Source organism: Nymphalis io, chromosome 10 (genome assembly GCF_905147045.1).
Source record: "Nymphalis io chromosome 10, ilAglIoxx1.1, whole genome shotgun sequence".
NCBI lineage: Eukaryota > Metazoa > Arthropoda > Insecta > Lepidoptera > Nymphalidae > Nymphalis > Nymphalis io.
The window spans coordinates 12600285-12626079 of NC_065897.1; the positions used below are offsets into that span (position 1 = coordinate 12600285).

General features: G+C 32.8%; 1 protein-coding gene across 1 annotated transcript in view; it reads left to right on the forward strand.

Moving 5' to 3' along the window:
* The first annotated feature begins 4795 nt into the window (after positions 1-4795).
* LOC126771436 (muscle-specific protein 300 kDa-like) overlaps positions 4796-25795 on the forward strand; it is a 139476-nt gene continuing 118476 nt past the window's right edge. Inside the window, exon 1 of the mRNA XM_050491308.1 lies at positions 4796-5340. Within this exon, the coding sequence (XP_050347265.1) occupies positions 4830-5340 (511 nt within the window). The 5' untranslated portion in view covers positions 4796-4829. The remainder of the gene's footprint in view (positions 5341-25795) is intronic.

The following is a 25795-nucleotide window of genomic DNA, read 5'->3' on the forward strand; positions in this document are numbered from 1 at the left end:
ATTATTTATACAAATATGTATTTACAAAAGAAAAATAGTCTATGTAGTATATCAGTTGTCTGGTTTCCATTGTATAATCTTAATTTGGAGGCCGTGTGAAAAATGTCTCAGAATATTATTATTATTATTGCGACTCGCTTTTGATTTGTTTTAATATAAGTCGTAAATAAAAAGGTATGATCACATATTTTGTTATGATTACAGAGTTTTTAAGTCTTTAAATATATATCTGCAATGTACATAAACAAACAGCTATAACTATAATCGTGTTTCTTACCGCACCCACATGACTTTTGATTAGCGTGCGTTAAGATAGCACTGTTTACTCAATTTTATTTGAATTTAAACCTTATCTATAACGGATAAGGTGTATATTAAAAAGTTGAATGTGTTCTACCATAAACAGTTCATTGAACTCCATAACGCCTCGGCTTACTTGTGGATTTCTTCGTAGGAAGATGTAGAAGAATCAATACATTTAAACTAAAGGTCGTTTTTTTTTTAATATCTGTAGATATGTTGATATATATTGCTTTGACTTTATTTTGGCTTTGTGTAAATCTGATTAGGTACCACCCGCCATATATTCTAGCGCCAACAGCAATACTTAGTATTGTTTTTGAAGAGTGAGTGAGCCAGTGTGACAGGCACAAGGGATCTTAGTTCTCAAGGTTGGTGGCGCATTGACGACGTGAGGAACGGTTAATATTTCTTGTATGTGGGCGATGGTGACCACTTACTATCAGGTGGTCTATTCGTCTGTCTTACCTATTTTATATAAATCAAAATCAAAATCCAATTAGAATATAGCGACATTATAGCTTGAGCTAAGGATTGGGGATGATAATACACTATTTACCGTCCGTTCTATAAAACTATAAATGTCTTATAAACGTTAATTAGCGGTTGTTTACTAAAACATTTTTCTCTCTTTCTGGCATTATCGATTTTGACATTTGAAAGAAGGAGACACAGCATTGATAAACTATTCATTCGCTAAAACCATATTAAATTTGAAATTTGATTTGATTCATTTGAAAGAAGGAGACACAGCATTGATAAACTATTCATTCGCTAAAACCATATTAAATTTGTGCTACTAATATTTATTTTTAATTACTTAATAAAACTACTACTAACTATTTATTAAGTTACTTTACTTAAGATATATGATTATTTAAAATGTGACCTTATTTAAATAAATTCTACTTATATATATATATATATATATATATATATACAGTAACGGGTACTGTAATTTATAATACTTTTCTAGTTTGGACAATTATCCTCTCTGAGTATGGTAACACCCAATCACCAAGATAAATGATTATTATGGCATACTTACGGATCTCAAGGAAAAAAACTATTTCAACATCACATGGAATATATTTATTTCTTTAAAACACTGAATTAATGAACTACTATTTTCCATTTTTCTATTCAAGTTGTCATGTATGTCGTTTCAAAACACTTGAAAAAAAAATCTAGATATATTTACAAATAGCTCAATTGTTACACCAACATGCCTTCAACGCTGATTCTTTTTACCAGCTAATACGATCTGTCATTCACGCCACAGGTGTCGTTGAGAAAACCTATATAAAGCCTGTCACAGAGTAAATAATGGTTGATTATTAAAGGTAAACGTTGGGCGAATGGTCGATTATTAAGGTATTTCTGAGTCTATTGCCTAGCATATAAGGCTTCAGAATTCAAACCTCGGTTCTTGCTAACAAAAAAGTAATTGGTTTTTGTCTGACGCTTTCAGTACCAGATCAATGTCTGAAAGTGGGTAGATTGTATTTTCTCAAATAACACGGAAAACACGTAGGCTAGTCTTGATATTTTTTAGATATACAAACTATTCGTAATTATAGCAATTTGAAAAAGATAAAATCGTCGTATTATCACATCAGAAGGGTTTGTATTTTTCGTCCAGATACTCGGAATTGCGATTCGACGGATCAAACTTTCTGGAAAACAATTCCACGAGTATAATTTGTGCGCTTCCGAAAATCATTAGACAATTCAAATATTTTTATTAACAGTAATAATATTGACAACAATTCACAAGTGAAATGTTGAAAACTAACTTATGGCGATATGTTATTTGATGCGTGTATTCTTGAAATGTTATAATTATTATGGTCAATGTCGCATATCACTTTCTGACATTTCACGATTGTTTTCTGCGGTGAGTTTCGAGTTTGTTCTTACGGAATTCAGGAATTATTTATATGGTCTTCTTCTGGTTTAGTTTTTAAATTTATTCTTTTGTTTTTACAAATTAATACAGTGTACTTTATTTAAGCAGTTTTTTTGTACCGACAAAGACCGTTCGTCGTATTAGAAGGGTCCGAAATGGGTCACAGTCTGTTAGACGCACTAATTATGGGAGTTCGAGGTCGGTGAAGGGTTTTTGGTGTCGTACATTGATTCCATTTAAAAACGATGCGTTTTGATTGTGCTTAATTGACCTATAACGATGCTGGTATGTACTATATAGGATATTAAATTATTGTTTTTATTTCTGTATCAAGCTTGGTTTTCAATTGTTATAACTTGAAAATTTAATTACAAATTACTATGTTTATTTTGTTACTATTTTTGTTTGTTTATATTTTGTATGTTTATTTTGTTATTAGATCGCTTGTAAACGTTTATAATGATCAAAAACATAAAGAATTGGCGACATTAGCTTTTATGAACCAAAAGTTGTGATGATAAGCGTACAAAAATAACTAAAGCTTATCCATATGGTAAATTGATCCAACTAACAAGTACAAACAATTTCTCATAAACTTGTAAAAATCTATTTATATATTAAAAGTTAAAACAAGTACAATTCGTACATATCCTATGCGTTTACGCACTTTAGCTTACATGACGAGTCGGTTGGCGTGGTTGGTAGATACTTGAGTTTCGCGCCGCAGGTCGTGATTTCGATTCCCACCCAGGACAGACATTTGTGTGTATAATCATTTCTGTTTGTCCTGAGTTTGGGTACAATTATCTATGTAAGTATGTATTTACAAAAGAAAAGTAGTATATGTAGTATATCAGTTGTCTGGTTTCCACAGTACAAGCTCTGCTTAGTTTGGGATCAGATGGCCGTGTGTGAATAATGTCCCAGGATATTATATTATATATATTAAAACAAGTGCAATTCATACATATTCTATACGTTCACGCACTTAAGCTGACATAAAGTTCACGTCAGCTTTCACGAGCGGTAAGCAAAATTGTCGAACAATATCGACTAACGGTGCTTAGACATAAACTGGGACGCATTATGATTGTAAAGAAACATCCCGTTAATAACCCAAAGGTTCTCCTCTTAAAGACTTGCCTGTGCCTTCCGCTTCAGAGTAGGGGTTCGATTCCCGCCTCGAATGGGCATGGAATGAGTATAATGTATTAATACATACTTTGTTCTGTTTGTATTTATTTAAAAGCATTATATACGTAATATGTATATCAGTTGGCTACAATACAGGCATTACGTAAGTTAAAGTTTATAGGTTAGATAGGTATTTCATTTCGTTGCCGCATATATATTTTTATCGTGGTTTTTTAAATTTATACTTAGTCGGTTAGCTTCACAAGTGACGTAAAGCCTTAAATAACAACAAATAAAGTTTTAAATAACAACAATTTTAGTTTTAAAAGGACATAATTTCCTGTGAACTTATCGTTTGCAGTCACAATAAATAAAGCACAGGGAAAGATATTCAAGTATGTCGGAATAGATTCAGGAGAATATTGTTTTTCTCATGTATGATTCCAATTGTATGTTGCCCTATAGATAAGGGTGCGGCAAAAATCGAATAAATACTAATATCCCACGAAAATAAAACTAAAAATGTTATATATATTGAAATATTATAAGTCTGCTCTTAGTGATTTTTTAAGTTATACGGGGGTGAAACCGCGGGCACAGTTTGTTTGATAATAATCCTTCATAAATAACGTAAGGAAAACCGGGAAATTTCGTAGTTTTATTTCAATAATGTTTAATCGGTTCTTTATGGTAGAATCTAAATTTAAATTTGGTGGTAGCTTTACTATAATATATTTCTTAACGTTTTTTTTTTTTTTTTTTTAAATTAAACGATACCTGTATATGCGGGCGCTGAGAGAATATCTGTCGTTTCCTTATTCCAAACCAAAGGAATTCAATTCCAATTCCCATTATTATGACATATTAAAAAATATATATTATACAGTGTTTTAAAATCTACTTGAATAGAGCATGTTTTGACTTTGAAATACGTTATTCGTTTATTTGTAATATTAAAATGATAAGTTGCAATTACCTACTTATATATTATCAAAGGAATGCATTATCTAACTCTGATATCTGAATTCTATGATAATATTAATAACGATACATTTATTGTCATTTTCAAAATAAAATCCAAACTAAACTCTCATTAAATTTAGTTTTAATTATAAATAAGTTACTTTAATAAATGAGGTGATATCGTGGTTTTTGTTAATAAAAAATCAAGTGTTTTCGTATATTGATTTTACATGAAAAATTATATTAATGTTTATAAAATATTTATCTCTTTTTGTAAACAAGTAAAACAAAGGTAACAATAATGGTTAATCATTCAAAGCGACTTCAAAGAGGTCATTAAGTCACCGGGGTACCGAGAAAAAAGTTACAAAGCTCATTCGAGCGCTTCGTAAAGCTTCAAAGAAAAAGCATCGAATCGTCTGGGCGACGTCTCGTCGCACGTGGCCTCGCGCATGCTCAGAGCCTTAACTTAACTCGTACTCGCAGTATCGAGCGAACTTCCGTAAGGGGAGGTCATGTCGCTATGTCGGACGGCGGCGACTCACCGTCGCACAGCGGTCTCCGCGACCGCGTCAGCTTTTTCGAGCGAGTCTGGTCCGGACGCACCAAGAGTGATTCCGTCGACGCTACCACAGACGTAGATGAAATAGAACGTAAGATAGAACAGCGCAAGCGGCGACCAGAGTCGCCGAAAATCGAAGTTAAGTTAAAACACACACGCGACACCCAGTCGCCTTCGAGGAGTTTCGAAACTCCTTTCCCCAATTTAAAACTGAGACATGTCGAACCCGAGGAGGCGGAGAGGTTCGAGCGTCAGGTCGAGGAGGGCGACCTGGCAGCCGGCGTCCGCTTTGTCAAGTTCGAGCGTGTGACCGTGAAAAGGACTGTAACAGAAACTCAAAGCGAGGACCGGCCAGACTCCCCGCAGACCGAGTGGTACTCTGAGTACAAGCATCACACTCTGCATACAGCACCCAGAAAGGATTATGTACGCAGCAAGTCGGAATATGACTCTCACATTGCAGAAATACGAGGTAAATGGCTTTTTTTAAAGGTCGCGTTGATGTCATCGTTGTTATTGTGGCGGTCCTATAATGTAGTTTAATTGATTTCAATTCTATGGCTGTTATCAATTGAAGCGTAAGGGAAATCCCGAATTATTACAATTCTAATATTAGATTAGTAAAAGGTAAATAAAATATATATTAGGTTTTAGAAGTAAAACGAATAAAGCACATCTTATAAAATACATAATCTACTCTACACAATGACATAATTATTATTGCCTTTAACTTTATAAGGCAATAAAAAAAAAAAAACGTTTAAATTCAAACAATCGAAAGTACGACATTTGAAATGCAAATGTTATTCCTGCGAAAACATAGATTAAATTATTACAGAGACAAGTCGCTTTATATATCGAATATATTTTTCGTTACACGTTTTCTTTTATATCTTAAAACAAAATTGGTACGTTCATATTAATACAAATATTAATGTAGATTATAATCTAGATTTATATTTGTTATTTAAAATTATTAATTATCTGTTCCTGAATAGTTACAGGATAAATGTCATTTACCTACGTATCTATCAATTTTTAGTTTAATAATATTTATTGTTTATTAGAATATTATATATATACGAATACTAGACTTTAATATAATAATACGAATATCTAACGATATAATAATACGAGTAACTGTATCTGTTTGTTATTGTACTTCGACTGAACCACTGATTTTTTTTATAAAAATAAAATAGGAAGACGGACGAGCATATGGGCCACCTGATGGTAAGTGGTCACCAAACGCCCTTAGACATTGGCATTGTAAGAAATGTCAACCATCGCTTACATAGCCAATGCGCCACCAACCTTGGGAACTAAGATTTTATGTCCCTTGTGCCTGTAATTACACTGGCTCACTCATCCTTCAAACCGGAACACAACAATAATAAGTACTGCTGTTTTGCGGTAGAATATCTGATGAGTGGGTGGTACCTACCCAGACGAGCTTGCACAAAGCTCTACCGCCAGTAAAGATTCGATCGTAATAAAATTTGACATGGACATAGCCCGAGGCCCTTATAAGAATATAGGTATATAAATTACATTACGAGATTTACGAGAAAATACGATATTTTTGGAAACAAATAAACATGATGCTGGTAGACGTTTTGAACAGCTAGTTATCTTTATATACGTAGTAGTTTTTATTTATTTAATTATATATATTTTTAATACAGGCATACATTTTAATTGTTTAAAAGCAACCAACAAACGACCTTAATTATAAACGTTGCTTAGCGACTGTTTAGTTAAGCAATGATTTCGCTCCTTCTGTCATTATTGATTTGACATTTGAAAGAAGAAGACAACATTGTTTCATCCGCTATATAACGTTTATAAGTAAGGATGTATATGCACATTACTATTGTTTTACATGAAATCTAAATGACATATAATAACAGTTTAACGAAACGAGTAAAATAGTGTTTTGTTAGTATGGAGGTATGGTCATATAGTTATATATGTATTAATTTAAATGACCCCTGGGTCGGATAAATTAAAATATATTTAGTTTGTATATTAAGCAATGCTCAAAAAACACGTAGTCATCGGATCCTGTATAACGCTCTTGCTGTCCATCGGATTATGACACACACTAACATTTGCGCACACTTGAGCATTCTAATTTTCTGTGCAGTTGGTAATTTTCCAATTGAAATCTGATAGAAAGATGAACCCGATAAGAGAGGGGGTTTCTCTTTTACAATTTTAGTTACGATAATAGTATTATATTAATAGGTAATGTATTTTCGTGCAAAATGTTACAAATATCAAGTATTCGTTGATTAATATAATTCGTTATCAAGAATGACCGTAGCATTGTGTAAAAATTCCCAAATGTGACATAATGCTAAGACGGTATATATACGGTATCTTATCGAGAAGCAAGGTTGGTGAGCGCAATTATAAATATTTTGTGTTCTTATCGGAATGCTATAAACCTAAATATAAATATTAATTTAATGTCGAAAATAGATATTTTTAAGTGAAATTTGTCGTAATTCTCGTCGACTTTAAATTCAACGATTATATTATATGCCTGCAACTGTCTCACTATTGGGCTACCAACTCTTCGCCTGTTCACGGGAATTACTGGAGCTAATTCTATCATGCTGGAATTTACCTGGAAAAAGAGTAACTACTAAGTTCTTTCGGTTCTTCTCGATAGAATATACATTCAAAGTTTCATATTAAATTTAATGTTTTACAATTAATATTTGATTTCTTAATATCATAAATATTCTTTATGAGAAAATAAATATTTGAAACGAATGATCAATATGATTCCTTGTTATTTAAGTTATAACTTAACTCATACACATCCTAACTTATGTGATAAATGCGAAGGTGAGTTTGTTCTTTGTTACGCTTTCACGTCTTAACTATTCAACTGATCATGAAAATTTCCATACACGTTGTCAGGGGTACAGAAAACAATACATCTACCTAACCCCTCCCCCCACTCAGGAGTCGAATCAGCGGAATTTATAAAAACAATCATACAAAATTACATTTTAATAACGCAACGATTTAATAATAAAATAAAATTGCATGAGAATCATTTAAAATATACAATTAAAAGCAACTGAATGTTTTTGTTTACACTTTTTCATTATTCGTTTTATAGATATAATCATTTGAATAATGTCTGAGTGATATGCCTCAATACAATTTTTTTAAAAGCAATGCCTTTTCAATTCAGTTCGATATTATTAATTTTTATGCCATAATCGCTGATACGCGCACTTGCCAATGCATATAAAAAAGGCAACGATTTGAAAAAAATGTATAACAGTCATCAGTCAACATTCTCAGCTGCCCCTGCGTGGATTGATGACGATTTTAATTAAATTAAAAAACAATGTATAATAATTAAAATAAATATAATAATTAAAAATTAAAAATAATGCTAGGAGAAGCTTGAGTGGTCAATAGTTCAAAGTCAGCATTCAACTAGAGACGGAGGTCACTGTTATTGAGAAATCTACAGTCCGAACCGGTGACAGCCTTAAATTTAATTTATCTTGTTAAATTATGATTCACAATACCCTACTTGAACGATGTATATTTTTGTTTTTGATTTATATATAAACTTCTTCGAGTTGGACGAAATAGTTTTTATGGTTTTTTTTGACTAAGGGCGAGATTCGAGTTATTTCAAAGTCGAATGTTAGTGTTACGTTTTTATAAGTAACGTTTGACGTTACTTATGCCTACGTATTTGATAGATTTTTTTTTTATATTTGCCGGGAGGGCAAATGACTCTACTCCACCTGATGGTAAGTGGTAGTAGAGTCCAAACGCGACGACGGCCAGTACAGAAAGGAAAAACGTTCTGCACTAGCCGCCTTCGTCTTGCCGGCCCGCAAGATGCCTCTTCACGCCTCGTTTGAAGGAACCAAATATACAAGTGTGAGCACGATTTTTTTTAAATATAAACATTTAATAATTGCTAATATTTATATGTACAAATAAATTTAGATAAATAATTTATATTAAAAAAAGAAAATTCAAAAAGATACGGACGCTAAAGTTTGTAAAGAAGAAAATAAGTACAAAATATATGTTACTTTTTTTTAAGATTATCTAAATAAAAATTGTGAGTGTGTCGGTATACATAATACACCAAAAACTTGACATATTTAAAGGTAGTCTGGAGATAAGCTATCTGTGTTATGGTTTGAGCGGTGACTATGACGGCAGTAATTAGTACGCATGATGTCATCGCCGCTCGACCATTGTAATTCATGTTTATTTTTACTTGTTTATTGTGTACATCTAGTAAATTAGATTTTATCTTATAACGTTGGTAGAACTGGAAAGCCTTTTTAAGTAGCCGTTAATACTACAGGTACCTTATACAGCGCTTTCATATATCCACATAGTCTAACAAATCTGTATCCACCAGGATACAGATTTGTTAGACTTTCATCCGAAACGTGCAGGTTTCCTCACGATGTTTACCTTCACCGCCGAGCACGAGATGAATTATAAGCACAAATTAAGCACATGAAAATTCAGAGGTGCCTGCTACTTGTGTAAAGCATCACAACCACTGTCCCTTGGATGAACCAAGCTATATACTGTAAATAAAAATATATGTAGAAAAATGTACATTGAAATTTTTGTAAGATATAAATTCAAGTTCTCATGAAATTGTGTAAACAGACATAGTAAAATAACCTTTGAAACAAAATTTTATGCAAATACCCACTTACTTACTAACTTACATAAAACCGTAACTTACTCAAACTCAAAGTATTTACTTAATGTTTAAATAAATTTAAAATCATTCAATTTAACTCGTTAATGTTTCTATTTACAGAATCTCTGTCATCAATGCTATGTATAAATGATTGTTACGTGTAACATATAAATTAATTAGGGGATGAAACATCTGACAGCTGAATGCTCTGTGGCTGTATAATTGTCAATGATATCATCAACTTGCAAGTCGCCGTTCGCGTTTATTTATGCGTCTGGTTCGTTGAATTTCGTTTCAAAAGACGACGTAGTGTTGAATGACAAAATACAACGAACTGTCTCAAGGGAATATATTGCTAGGTATTGGACCAAAGATTATGGGTTCGATCCTGATCCCTTGGGCTACAGTCATCCCTACTTTTTACACAAATTTTACGCTTAATTGCTTTGACACTTTAAAAAATACTTAATATGTCTTTGTGTTTGCGTGACTCATTAAAAGGGTCGTTTTGCTTATGGATAGTAAAATTGTAAACCTTCGGCTTTCTACTTACTGGTCTGAAGGCTACGAATACCAGGGTAAATTTTTGATAGTCATAATAATTTTTCAATAATAAATGTAGACGTCAATTATAAAAGTATATTATCCGTAATAATGACTGCTTCGTTGGCTACATATAAGCTACATATAAGGCCGCAGACCCGGAGGTCTTGGGTCCAAATCTTAGGTCGGGCCAATAAAGGTTAATGAGTTTTTCTGTCGAAAATTCTCAGTAGCAGCCCGGAGTTTGGAAGTTGGAAAGCCGTTGGCGCAGCGCCTGAACTTTTTCCGGTCGTATCAGATTGCTGTCAAATCGGATTATGAGAGTTAGGGAATAGAGAGTGCACTTGTATTTGCGCACACATTTGTGCACCATAATATCTCCGGCGCAGTTGGCTGATCTCTCTTGAGATTGGCCGCCGTGGCCGAAATCGGTTTGGAGGACATTATTATTATCATTATATTATCCGTAAGCAAAACGTATCCGTATTTGAATATAGCAACAGGGTTTTATGATTAAATTGTAAGATGATAATAACATTGAAACGAGATACGTCTCGCCTTAAAAAGGTGTTACATTGTTTAACATCATTTTACATTCAAACTGCAGCCTTGTATGCAATAGTGTCTGAACCAAGTCCATCATAGTGAGTTATTACATAACATCTCTCAGAGGATATCATCTATGGTGCCGTAGATTAAGTAAGAAGGAAATTGGGTATTTATTTATTTGGTAATCTAAAATTTAATACATGCATACTTTATTATATTAAATATTATATAACATGTAACTAAAACCAAAATAGGAATAATAGGTATTGTATAATAGAATAGGCATAATAATAGGAATGAATTTTCTTATTAATTTTTAACTTCCATTTGCATTTAAAAAAAAAACATCATAGGTTAAAGAAGAAAATATTATCGTTTTCAGAATATAAATTAAAAAGTAACGTATCAGTAAAGTAATCCACAGAATGTCCTTGACAATGTCACCGCTACGTGTAATATTAATATGCAAAGATAAAACACACATACATACATTACAAGATGTATTAGCGTGAGTGCCGATGCACAAGTGGTTAGATTATGTCATATTTCCGACTCCGTTCAAATACTACTGAATTTTCATATATTTAATTTGTGTGCAGGCGCATGTGGCGGATGACAATCTACCACGTGTAGGCAATCTTCTCAAAAACTAGTATACATTTACAGGCTCTAACATTACTTTTTAGTATGAGTGACTTCTCAGGTCACTGATACGCGTACAGTTTCGATCAGCAATATTACATTGTAGATCGAAGGCGTATAATAAACACGGATCAATTTCAATATTGGTAGAGAGACCATAAAATACTTGGAACATTACGAAAGAACTTAGCGTACTTCATTTTTAAAATAAATGAAACTTACGTTGTTAAATTGAAAAATATAGATCTCCTACAATTGAATGAGTACACATATTTTTTAAACATTATTCCACGATATAATATACTCGTAAGTATGTGTATTGGAGATCCTAAATAAATAAATAGTAATTCGTTTGAATTTAATCCACTATTACGGGTCGTATTTTAACGATTATTTTGCGCACATAACTAGCATTTACGCCAACATAATCATTTCATATTTAAAATTATAATATACTATTTTATAAGGTTAACTATCTTATTAACGGACACGTTATTCTCCATTTTAACCCTCAATCGCAATCGAAGACCATTGGTTCAAATTTTGATAAGCGGTGGGTTTACCCGGAAAGGGTTTGAATGCTCAATCTTTTTAAAGATTTGCGTATTCTAGTAACTGGGCAATCTCGAATCAATCTGTAAATTTAATGATACTATGTAAGACTTTCTTATTAATCTCAATATTAGTTTTATATATTTTAAACAAAAGTCTGTTTTATGTACCTCGAATATAAGACATTATATTATGTACTAACTAAAAATGTCAATGTCAAAGTTTTACAAGACTGAGACTTGATTAGTTTCTTTATAATAATGACATATGTAGAAGGCCTTAGAATAACTAACGATATCTAATTGGTTTTATATGCTTAAATAGCCCACGCAATAATAAATCTTAATTAATGTCATTTAAGGAGATATTCGTTCAACTTCTTGACGCAAAAAGTACTTTTCAACAACAATATGAATCGTCAGTTCTTCTTTAAATTTCTTTATTGCTCCTTGGTGGGATTTTAATCTATGTATATATATTTTTGATACTTTCCGCTCGCAACTTCACCTGTGTGTGAGGGGGAGGGGATACGAAGGGCGTTAGGTACGTATGTCCTTTTCTATAAATCTGACAGCGTCTAAGGAAAGTTTCATGATCATCGTAAAAGTTGATCCGTTGATTGGTTAAGACTTTAAAGCGTAACAAACAAACTACAAAATCACTTTTGTATTTTATAATATTAGTTCCAGAAAACGTTCAGAAATGTTCAATGTTAAAATAAAAAAAAAGTTACTTTTAATGATTGTTTACAAATCTTTTATATCAAACGAGCGTGAATGCATCACTGGCTCGGAAATCGGAATGTAGAGTATACTGAGAAATGACGACAACTAATGACGGTCCTTTTTCATACAATTACATGTAATTATTCTAAAATGGCGGTAAATAGACTGCCTTGTTATGGCAGCGAAATATAGCACGAAAAAAAATACTACATGAGTTGATTAAAGGGTATTTTGACGAAAACATCAATTAGCGCGCTTTGGGAGTGAGAACGACTTGTATGCCGTATGCCGCTCCGCTCTTTACTCCCTTATTTGGTGGCGCGTAAAGGTTCTTAAAACTTCCTTTGCTTTATATATTATTATATAACAATAAATATATTGATTATTTTTTAATTTCATGTTTATTAATTGGTTTTCATTAATGAAATTCTTTCATTTATCAATTTTTCGATTTTCAAATCCGCTGTGTGGCTGCTACATCTTTTGAAATACAATCAATTATAGTCTACTGTATTAATCGTTTTATATCTTATCTAGCATATCTTATTTTGTCTTTGATCTATTATAAGTTTTGTTAATAACATGACGTTTTGATTGTCAATAAATAATGTACAATTATAATTAAATGATAATATCTTACTGCTTCACTTATTGCTATGCGACTGATAAGCTAAACAACTTTTCTGTGATTATTGATTTGACTTTCAAACGAAGAAACCATAATTCTGTTTAAGTAATCAAACAACGTATATAAGTAATTTCTATTAAAGAAAATGACATATCAGATAAAATGGTTAAATGAATATTAAGTACATAGGTAGGTAATATAAAAATATAAAATGTAAAACGTAATTTACGTGACGTCAACGTACTTTATTTTAGTTATTTATTTTTGCTTTAGTTGCCATCGAAAAAACACCATGAAAAACTGACTCGACTTTAAGTTTTGTTTCGAAATGTAATCAATAGCAAGGTTGCACCGTAACCATGTATGAAGTTCAATTAGAATATAAGTCCAATAATAATATTTGGTTGAATGTTTCTTTAAATACAATTTTCTTGTTGGCTGTGCATTATGGTTAGTCAATTTGCAAAAAAAAAGTTTCACGCTCTACGTCGTACCTAATAAGTGTCTGCTTAAAAAACAAAACTGATTTCAAATAAAACTCGAGCCTATGATAAAATTAATTCCCTATTTTTTCACTCACCCTTCAATCAATCGGTTCATGGAAATCATCCAATAATGGAGTTCTGAGATAATAAAAAATAATTTAAAAAATACAACAAAATTGAGAATCTTGTCCTTTTTTTGAAGTCTATTTATAAATAGCTTCAATAGAGCAACGGTATCTGGATCTAGCGACGTGAAGGTATTATCAAAACCCATTTGACTGCTGTCGTTCTCCTAACGCAAGCTTATACAAAACACCAAATTAATATACCTCAATGTTGGTTCTCTATAAAAATAATAGCAGATTTAATAACAACTTAAAATTGCCTCATTTACCAATCAAGGTGATGTCATGTACAATTATAGCAATTAAGTGTACCGTTTATCGCTAGAGGTCAAGAGCAGGACCTGTGATATTTGGGCCAGGGAACTGTTCATCCGTCGATAAAAGTTCTATGTGATTCGGAGTATAATGTGATATGCGACATTTACTATAATAATTATATCATTTGAAGTATACAGTAACAGCCTGTTAATGTCCCACTGCTGGGCTAAGGCCTCCTCTCCCTTTTGAGGAGAAGGTTTTGGAGCTTATTCTACCACGCTGCTCCAATGCGGGTTGGTAGAATACACATGTGGCCGGATTTCAATGAAATTAGACACATGCAGGTTTCCTCACGATGTTTTCCTTCACCGTCAAGCACGAGATGAATTATAAACACAAATTAAGCACATGAAAATTCAGTGGTGCTTGCCCGGGTTTGAACCCACGATCATCGGTTAAGATTCACGCGTTCGAACGCGCTATATCGTTCGAACGCGTATACATGTATCAAAATAGCGTATCACCGTAACCGATTTTCAACATGTCATGTGAGATACGTAGTTATTCCTTACGGAGCACTGCTGTCTTGCCTACTTCATATTGTGTAACTTGTAAACATCTATTCCATATCCATTATCAAACTGATATCAAAACACTTATAATAAAATGATATTGTTTTAATATTATGTTTGTTACAAAAAATAAATAAATATTGAATTTGGATAACATGATTATTATATTTATATATTTTACACAAAATGATGTTGTTGGTGTGAGATTTTCAGACTTCGACACCGTTTAACCAATCAACATTTACCAATAACATTTATATTTGTTAATTAATAAGGTGATTTTAGTAGCCACATTAATGTAACTCGCCTCTAGATGGCACTGCAGCATGCATGTTTACCGATCAGTCGGCTGTTACCTATAACACAGACATTAAGTTATCTGCCTCAGGAACGGATGGAACACACAGGAACCATGTGTAAAAAATATATGTAATGTTCTATAGTTTAATCTAATTTAATTCCACTGGAAGAACCATATTATCGGGTTTTGTTAATATACTATATTAAAAGTATTTGTATGTTGATAGCCCATTAATTTATAAAGTATTATAGACACTACATATAAAATTACGCTACGACGTAGGGGTGAAACCGCATGAAGCAACTAGTTTAAAATGGAAAAGTATAATATCTTCAAATCTGATTGGTTGTACTACATTATTACAATGTAATCCGAATTAGCATGTACTTGGTGGTAATTGGTCACATCACATTACCGCCAACCGCCACGATCACAGTACCGCCAATAAATATTGGCGATCTAAGATACATTAACCGTTCCTTACATCGCCAATGCGCCACCAATCTTAGGAACTAAGATGTTATTGTATTTGTTACACGTTCCACTGGCTCATTGACTTTTCAAACCGGAATGCAGCAATACTAAATATTGCGGTTCAGCGGTAAATTATCTGATCCCATAAAAAACATAAATTTGAAATAAGAGCCGAGTTCAATATTATGATATATGCCTTCAATGACAAAAGAAGTGGGATCTAAATGGGTGCCAAATTTATTTATAACAATTTAAAATATCATTTCTTCTTATAAAAAAAAGCCGAGATGGCCTAGTGGTAAGAACGCGTGAATCTTAACCGATGATCGTGGGTTCAAACCCGGGCAAGCACCACTGAATTTTCATGTGCATAATTTTTGTTTATAATTCATCTCGTGCTTAACGGTGAAGGAAAACATCGTGAGGAAACCTGCATGTGTCTAATTTCATTGAAATTCTGCCACATGTGTATTCTACCAACCCGCATTGGAGCAGCGTGGTGGAATAAGCTCCAAACCTTCTCCTCAAAAGGGAGAGGAGGCCTTAGCCCAGCAGTGGGACATTAACAGGCTGGTACTGTACTGTACTGTTATAACTTCGGATAATATATTGAAGTCTAAGGTCTGACTTGGCTAGTTCTTATATACGAATTATTATTAAGTACCTACTAATACATTCACGTAGAAACTAGCCATCGAACATAGGGCTCTTGTTCTTCCCTATGTTCGATGGCTAGTTTCTAAATTTTAAAATTTAGCCAAATTTTCGGAAGAGTAATATAAGAACTCACAGCTTTAGAACTTGCGAAGGCTATAATATTAAACATATCTGTTAAATTATAATCAAAGTAATAACATGAACGATTACGTTTGAATATCCTTCATTACTTGTCGTAAATAGTCACCGCTCATGCCTTATCATAATTGAAGATGCAGTAAATATGTAAACGTGATGCAAATTTGCTAAACTAATTTTATCTCTATGTTAAACGCGTTAAGGTCGATATCACACGTATCGTTACTTCTCTTCCATTGTTCAGATTTTAGACGTGACTAATTTTTCTTTATAGTACGTTACACTGTTGACTAAAAATAATTATAATACGAGGCACATATAGACGCGTAGTTAGTCAACTTCGATGTCTCATTTCTCAATTTATTCGTCCTTTTACGATGATAATCTCAAACCCTAACAGTCTAGTCTAATCTGCACAAAATTCTTTCATAGTCCAATTTAGTGGCACCCCGACATGACATAGAGAGAGAACAGGCGCAGGACTATTGGCTTTACCACTGCCAACTTCCTTAATATGATGGTGCTGAGAATTTCTCGATAGATCCACTGAATTATGGATTGTCAGGTTAGGTTAGTAAGCAAACGAGGCTTTCAGAACTGTAATTGTGTAAGCGAATCACTTCTGACTGACCAACTTTTCATTTAAAAATGGAAGAATTTTGTTTAATTTTTCTTTTTTTTGATTTCGTAAGTATTGTCGTCGTCAGTATTACAGGTACGATATATTATGCCAGTTATATTACATAAATTCATGGCTGACAACTCTACTGGGAACAGAAATGCGTCTATTCTACTAGTATTAACTGCAAAGAACTGTAAAAATTAAACAAAAACAAATTGCCACTTATACGATATTATTATTACTTTCAATGTCCAAATCATGATAGCCTTGACCTTGGAAGTTCCGCTCCAGTGAGGCGCGCTTAATAACTCGCACCGCGCACGCACACATAAACGTATTTGTTAATCTCATGAGAACTTTATCTGTATCACCTATGTCATTAAGTTAGTACTTAATTCCTAGATGATCCAGTGCAATAATCCATCCTTAATCAGAGCACTAAGTTTTTCTTATGTTTTACTTATGATGCTAGTCATTTAACTTCTGCTAGTTGCTGAGAAAATATATTGAATATAACGCGCTAATTTAGTAAGGTACTCCAACCCTTCCCCATTTCTTAAGAAGATTAAAAGAAGGATTTTAACCCAGCATTGGACCAATTTAGGCTGTTAATTTTACTGCAAAAACCAAGAAGATATAGATGACAAAAGTGTGTGGATTATATATTTCGTTTGAGAAAGGAATGACTAGGTACTTCGATTTTCTCGATTCTTCTTGGGAGAATCTACATTCTAAACTGATGGTAGATTTATATTCAATTTCATTCTGTAGCATGATGATTCAAAAGTCCTTATGAGTGTGGTTGAATTAAGTGTATTTCGATTTTGCAGCAAGGTGTATAATTGTAAAGTCCTAAACTTGTGTAATACTTGTAAATTTCAATTTTTATCTCTAGTTCGGCTTATCAGACAGCATTCGTTCTCTACACCTATTTTTGTTTCAAGCAATAATGCTGTCAAACTTCGATTTTTCGCTCAAAATAATGTCGACATTGCTCTATATTGCTAACACAGTTTTATTTATTTTTGGCTAATGTACACTTCGGTTTACATTCACATATAACGTATGTGGCTAATATTTGAGATATTTCAAGGTCAGTCCGCGTTTCTAGTCTAAATCCGACAGCCACTTTCCGTTTCATTTACGTCTTATTCAAAATATTACTCGATGATATTTAATCAGCAGAATTGCTTCAAAATATTATAAGGTAATGTGAAAAAAAAAAACAAAATTATTGCATCTATTTTGTTTTACAAGCTGAACGAACATAACAATACGAAACATATTGTATCTCTTTACTATGTATTCATAAGATTTAATTTCTATTTCTGAAAAGCTGATCAAAAATTTACTAAATCAATTAAAACTTAATCTTCATTGGTAAATGCTGATAAGACAATAGACGACCATTGAACGTTTAGTCATATTGTTAAATCTAATACGTTCCATACGTTCTATTTATAAATTATTATATGTTACTGTTAAAAAAACAATGGCCCTTAATACAGATCTAATAAAGAAATAGTTCGTTTTATTCACATTACACAAAAACTATTGACAGTTTAAATATTGCTAAAAACTGTATGAGTTTTAGTAACTGTATCCTTCAGACATTGATTTGTAAGAATTGAACGTAACTTTCCATGTGTGGAGCCGTTCTTAGAATCGAGTTTTAGATACTAATAAATCACTTCTAATCTTTGATTTAGTAATTTGGCCTCAGACGAGGTAACTAACTGGTTTTGTCTTTATTTAGTATTATATTTAGCGTCCTTATTCTTTCAAATACATATACACTTTCAAGTCATATAATAAAATCTATGACTTTATAGTAACTTGATAGATAGCTAAGGCAGAGATTAAAAGTAGGCAATTACAGTCGATTTCGCAACAGGATTATATAAAAGGTAATGCATGTAAATATCCCATGGGTGGGCTAACGCCTTCTTAAAGGTTTAAGGCTTCCACGACGCTGCTCCAATGCTCGTTGGTGGGTACACATGTGGCAGATATTTACCAGACACATTCATCCTCGCGATGTTTTCCTTCTGAGCACGAGATGAATTATAAACAAATAAGTAAATGGAACGCTCAACCTAGCGGTTCTTCTTGTGTTATTCTGTGCGATATTCAAAGTAATATTTTTGACAGGCGTTACAGTACAATTTAATATATTATTTTAAAACACCAGTTTCAGTTATTATCAATTTCTCCTTCAGAATGTCACACGAAATTCTTTAAATGCGTCGGCGCTTATTTATCGAACCGGTTCGAATGTTTTTGCAAACATTTGAGCATTTATCTTATTAACCTATACGGTCAAGATTTTTTTAAAGAGTAACTAAATTATATATGGTATGGAATTAATAACATACATTGCATAGAACTTTATACAGTTTTATATATATATAGGCCACCTGATGGCAAGTGATCACCAAAGCCCATACACATTACCATAGTAAGAAATGTTAACCATCACTTACATCGCCAATGCGCAACCAACCTTGGGAAATAAGATATTATGTCTCTCGTGCTTGTTACACTTGCTCACTCACCGTTCAAAACTACCCTAAACTAGTAGATTGTGGGATGAGTGGGTGGTACCTGCCCGGATAGACTTGCACAAAGTTTGCACCAAGTAAAGTAATACCTGCACTGAAAATACCTATAGGATATACACACTGATTATGACTATTGCCATTTTGTCATTTGCTAGTCTGTCTTCCTATATAACATTATAAAATAATAATTATAAAATTATAACATTAAAAAATAATAACCATTATGCCAACTTTGGCATTTGAAGGTGGACTGCCTTATATAGTATATAGCATACGGGAACATGTTTATTTTTATTTTATTAAATAATTTATGTACCGATCACAGAAGCCGAGATGGCCTAGTGGTTAGAACGCGTGAATCTTAACCGATGATCGTAGGTTCTAACCCGGGCAAGCACCACTGAATATTCATGTGCTTAATTTTTGTTTATAATTCATCTCGTGCTTGACGGTAAAGGAAAACATCGTCAGGAAACCTGCATGTATCTAATTTCATTGAAATTATGCCACATGTGTATTCTACTAACCCGCATTGGAGCAGCGTGGTGGAATAAGCTCCAAACCTTCTCCTCAAAAGGGAGAGGAGGCCTTAGCCCAGCAGTGGGACATTAACAGGCTGTTACTGTACTGTATGTACCAATCATGTTCTTAGAAGTTATTAACATTAACAAAGAATTCTGTAAGTAAGGAAAGCTTGTCTCTATAAGAGATACACTCCAGCCCTAGATAATGACACAAGTATAATATAAATAGATTTCCTTTTTTTTATAGAATAGGAAGGCGGACGAGCATATAGTCCACCTGATGGTAAGTGGTCACCAAACGCCCTTAGACATTGGCATTGTAAGAAATGTTAACCATCGCTTACATCACCAATGCGCCACCAACTTTGGGAACTAAGATTTTATGTCCCTTGTGCCTGTAATTACACTGGCTCACTCACCCTTCAAACCGGAACACAACAATACCAAGTACTGCTGTTTTGCGGTAGAATATCTGATGAGTGGGTGGTACCTACCCAGACGAGCTTGCACAAAGCTATGAATATATGTATATTATTGAAAGTAAGTTGGTAAATAATTCGAGCAAGTTCCATTACTATACACATGTGTGCGCTTGCGCATTCGCTTCGGCCATAAAAGGATCACGTTAATCTGAAACGAGGTTCCATTTTTGTATGTCGCAAACTCAACCTAAATACTATAAATTAGGATTCATTTTGTAAAGTTGTTTTGTTTCAAAATCCAGACATGCCGAGGCTGGAATCCAAATAAGACTCAAAAGGTTGTTTATGTGGCGTGTAAGGCGCTTAGTTAAATGATTCATGTCTTGACGATTTTTATGATTAAACAAATTGAAATAGTAAAAAAATAGTACTCATTATATAACTAGTTATAAGAAACGCGTGCTATTAGCTTGCTACTGAGAATTTATTGACATACAAATAAGTTATTTTTTTTGTTTACCGTGTATTTGAACCCAGGCCGTCAGGATCTGCAGCCTTAAAATTTATCCGCTCAACCATAATGTATACCTACGTTATAAAAAAATAAGCAATTCTTTTCTTTTAAGTGAGAACACTGAGTAATAAATGAATGAGTATTGTTTTTTTTTTATTTAAGTAACCAATAAAATAAATATTTTATTATTAATTTGTTTCTTGTGCTTTCGAAGCGTTTACCAGAATTAAATCAATTAAATATTCGTAATTAACATAAATTGTATTCACAATGTCAGAGTCAAGAAACTGAATATCATTATTCAAGACGAACGATTCATTATATTCAATTCAAATTATATTTCGTTGAATAATCTATTTATGCTGAATTATAATAATAATTTAACGAGCGATTTCTTAAATATTTAATGTTGTAATTAATAAATCCAAAATTGGTTTATAGAAAAGTGATCTCTAGCAAACTTAGCTTATGCCAATAAGCCGGAATACGTCCCACAGCTAGGAAATGTATCCTTCGCTCTTGACGATAAGTTGGCGCTTATCATCAACTTCTTTTTAACAGTACAGGAGGATTTTTCCCATGAATACATTTGAAAACGTTTATTACCTTTAAAAACTTGATTGAAACAAATTGTAACGAAAATTATAATTATGAGCAGGTATTCCGGTTTTCGAATATTTCTGAATCAGGTCGTAAGTACCTAAGTATGTTAATTTATGACGTAAGAGTAACCGACATGTTATCACATCATCACGTTTAATTTTTGAATATAATGGTAGTTTTTTCCATTGGCTTCTCGAATTATGGCCGGTATTTCTTATTTCGCGGTTAATATAATACTAGCTAATAAATAAAATTGACTGCCTTTGGACTTGTGGCTTACTTACAAGGCTGCAGACCACGGGATACTGAGGTCGAAACCGTTAGGGCCAATTAAAAAATATTAGGCTTTTCTGTTGACAAACTTTCAGTGGCATTTCGAAATGTGATTATCTGTTCCATTTATCGGTAAGTAACAGGAACGGAACTTGGACAGTAAAAAAACCTTTTTCATGACAAATATTACATATGTTATATATATTATATAGTTCAAACGTAGTCCAACTTTATTTAATCTCAAACAGACGAACAATCATATTTACATAGATAGTTTAGTAATAAAACTAATACTAGGAAATCAGCTTTTTGGTTTGTTTTTAAATGCAAAAAAATGTGAGTATTAGGTGCCGTATGTCCTCTCCTTTATCCCTGATAACGTGTATGCATATTTCCTGATAAACGGATATGTAGTTAAGACGGAAAATCATAACAAACAAACAAATAAATAGAACCACTTTCTCATTTATAATAATGAATATATTGTGTTTGTAGCGGGGTCTTTATTTAAAAGTATATTGTTTTTAGAAAGAATTATTTGAAATTGTGTTCTTTGACAGTTCTTTCGTGGCTGAGTAATAAAACGTTTTACGTTGAGCTCTTTATATTATTTCTTAAATACTAAAATATTATATTCTGTATACACTAACCTTTTATAAGTTTATAAACACCCAAGTTTGCTAGTGAGAGATCGCGATTAGTGATAAAGACACACTCAGTTATATATTCATATATATTAGCAAACCGTCTCTGCTTCACCCGGAAACAAGAGGGGTTCAGGTATAACGTTTATATCTGGATGTGCTGCTCCGTCATTCCTTCGTCTGTATAAGCGAAGATGGTCCCCAAACGCCCTTAGATGGTCCCCACCAGGTAGCCTATTTACTTTTCTGACGTCATAAAATTAATTAAAAATATATATTGTTTAAAGAAGTCAATTAAACTATAAAACACACTAATATTTAATGAAAATATTTAAAATATTTAAGTCAAATACAAATTCCTTGTGCTTAGAGCTGTTAATGTTCTTTTTTAATCATATTATACTCGGTAGCCGCAGAATTTGTTAAGGCGACAGTGCGTTACAAATCGTTCTATTTTTGGACCATTAGTAAACGAAGGGACACGACTGATATAATTAATGGGCCTTGATAACTTAAAGTATGAAGAAAAAAAACAAAGATGGTTTTAATATGTATTTAAGTAAAAAATTTGCTAAAATATTTATTCATGACACACGCCTCTCGAAGTAATCTTAAGTTCGGGTTATAACCCTTTTGGGTCGTTGCTTAGCAGTGAGACAAATACAAAAAAAAATATTTTATTCGAGTTGGCTTTCAAATTAGAATCGTCGTTAAAAAAAATCTGTGTTTAGGATTATATACCGAGAATCGGCGATTTTTATTTCATTAGTTACTTTTTTCCGACATTTTAATAAAAAAAAAGTAAAAGTTACTTTTGCTATATTAACATTAGCATTGATCTTTGATCGAGTACCTACTAGGTGCATCTTAATCGTTAATTTACTGGTGGTAGAGCTTTGTGCAAGCTCGTCTGGGTAGGTACCACCCACACATCAGATATTCTACCGCAAAACAGCAGTATTTGGTATTGTTGTGTTCCGGTTTGAAGGGTGAGCGAGCCAGTGTAATTACTGGTACAAGGGATAAACATCTTAGTTCCCAAGGTTGGTGGCGCATTGTTGATGTGAGCGATGGTTAACATTTCTTACAATGCCAATGTCTAAGGGCGTTTGGTGACCATTTACCATCAGGTGGTCCATATGCTCGTCCGCCTTCCTACTCTATATAAAAAATAATAATTATATAGTAAAGTTACTTTTTCTACATCTAGTAATATCTGGTTGATACATGTTCAGTATACATAACAACGAGATTTACAACCACCTTTAATTTCCTTTTCAAATGCATCTCACTTGGAGGGTTTCTTTCTGTTATAGATTGCCACAATCAATCAAATTTGTCGATATGGCCCAGTGGTTACACATTGATCTCGAATGAATGCGGGCTCAAACCCAGACGCACCACTGAATTTTCAAGTGCTTTATTTTGGCTTGTAATTTATCACTTGCTTAGCGGTCAAGGTAAACATTGCAAGTGTCGCATGAAAATCCACCAGCACGCTTTGATGCGGCATCGTGGGATAAACCCCAAACGTTCCCGTCAAAAATGAGAGCAGGTTTTAGTCCAGCGGTGGGACATAAGTGGGCTGTCACTTATATACATATTATATATACACGATACGTATTTGTTGATTAAATTGTATTTTAATTATAATTGTTAATAACATAGTATATTACAATTTTGTTAATAATAAAAATAATTAAAATATTATATACAAAAAAACCCATAACTCAAGTTTCGTATAGAAAATAAGAATAAGGAATGCAACATATTAGCATACATTTGTATAATCATTTAATTCGAGCGGTTTCTAAGAAAATAGTCGGTGACAAACATACATAAAACGGGTTTTGGTATTCATTTTGAATAAATGAGCTCAAATAATGATAATTTTATTGCAGTTTTAAAATTTAAATAAAGGATACTATAAAAAACTATTAAAAAGTTTATTAGTTTAGACAATTACAAAAAAAAACAAACAAATATACTTTAATCCCCCAAACAACGTATAACGTTTGTTACATAATGTTTTGTCTTCTTTCGTCAAATATCAAATCACTGATGACAGAAAGAGATAAATCATTGCTTAAATACGGTGAATATTTAGTTTATAAAACAGTTATTAGTTTTTATTCTGAACTGTGATAAATATATTTGAAACGATTTTATAAATATTTTATATTTGTAATTAACACATAATGTACTGAAATTAGAACTATACAGATTATCATGTATGATTAAATATATTTTCTGGAATTCGATAGTAATGTGGAATTAATTGCAGGATTATTTATTTAAGCTGATTGATAAGAGTGGAATGCAACTGCAAGGGGCTTATGTATGATATAACTAATTATTATCATTTATATATTTTGCATTACCAAATTCTAATATACCAAATATTATAAATAACCGCGCCCATAGACATTGGCGCTGTGAAAAATATTAACCAATCCATACATTGTCAATGCGCTACGAATTTTTGGAACGAAGATGTTATGTCCCTTGTGTCTGTAGTTACACTGGCTCATGCTCTCTTTAAATCGGAACACGATAATAATAATTATTGCAATTTGTCGGTACTGTATCTAATGAGTGGGTGAAGCCCCTCCACCTAGTACATAATGTGACACTTTTGATACTTATTAATTAGGCTCAGACGTGTATTAGTAAGCTCAGACGTGTAGAATTTTACAAGAACTTATGAATCGTCAAGCGCTACCTTTCAGAAAATTATTGGCATGGTGGAAGAGATATGATAGCATAACAGAGCAGTATGCTCATGGCGTTTACCATCACAACATTCCAGTGGGCCTAACCCTCACGGCGTGCCAATAGATATTTTATGTCAACCAATAGATAATTTATGCCTGTGTAACACATTAGTTCCTCTACCACATTATTGTGTCAGTACCAAGGGGTTGGATAGAGTAGAGAGAGAGAAAGAGAGAGATGGAAAAAGTTTGGACTGTAGCAAAATACTAGCAATATATTTTGGGCTTTTCTAGTTACAGTTGACAGTACAAAAACAAGGGGTAACAACTGACTATACTAATATAAAAGGCAGTAATGAGATTGGTATGTCTACGGAATGTGACCGAATTTTGTTTCCGCTATATTTAACGCGTTAGCAAATATACATAATTGTATTAAGACTTAGTAGGTTTCCTTGTTTTGTAATTATTTCGTACGTTTTTAAGTAAACTATATGAACTTTTTTAATTATATTAGATCAACGTGTATGTTTATGGAGAGCCGAGATGGCCGAGTGGTCGTGAATCTTAACCGATGATCGTGCTTAATTTGTGTTTATAATTCGTATCATGCTTGACGGAAAAGGAAAACATCGTGAAGAAACCTGCATGAGTCTAATTTCACTGAAATTCTGCCACATGTGTATT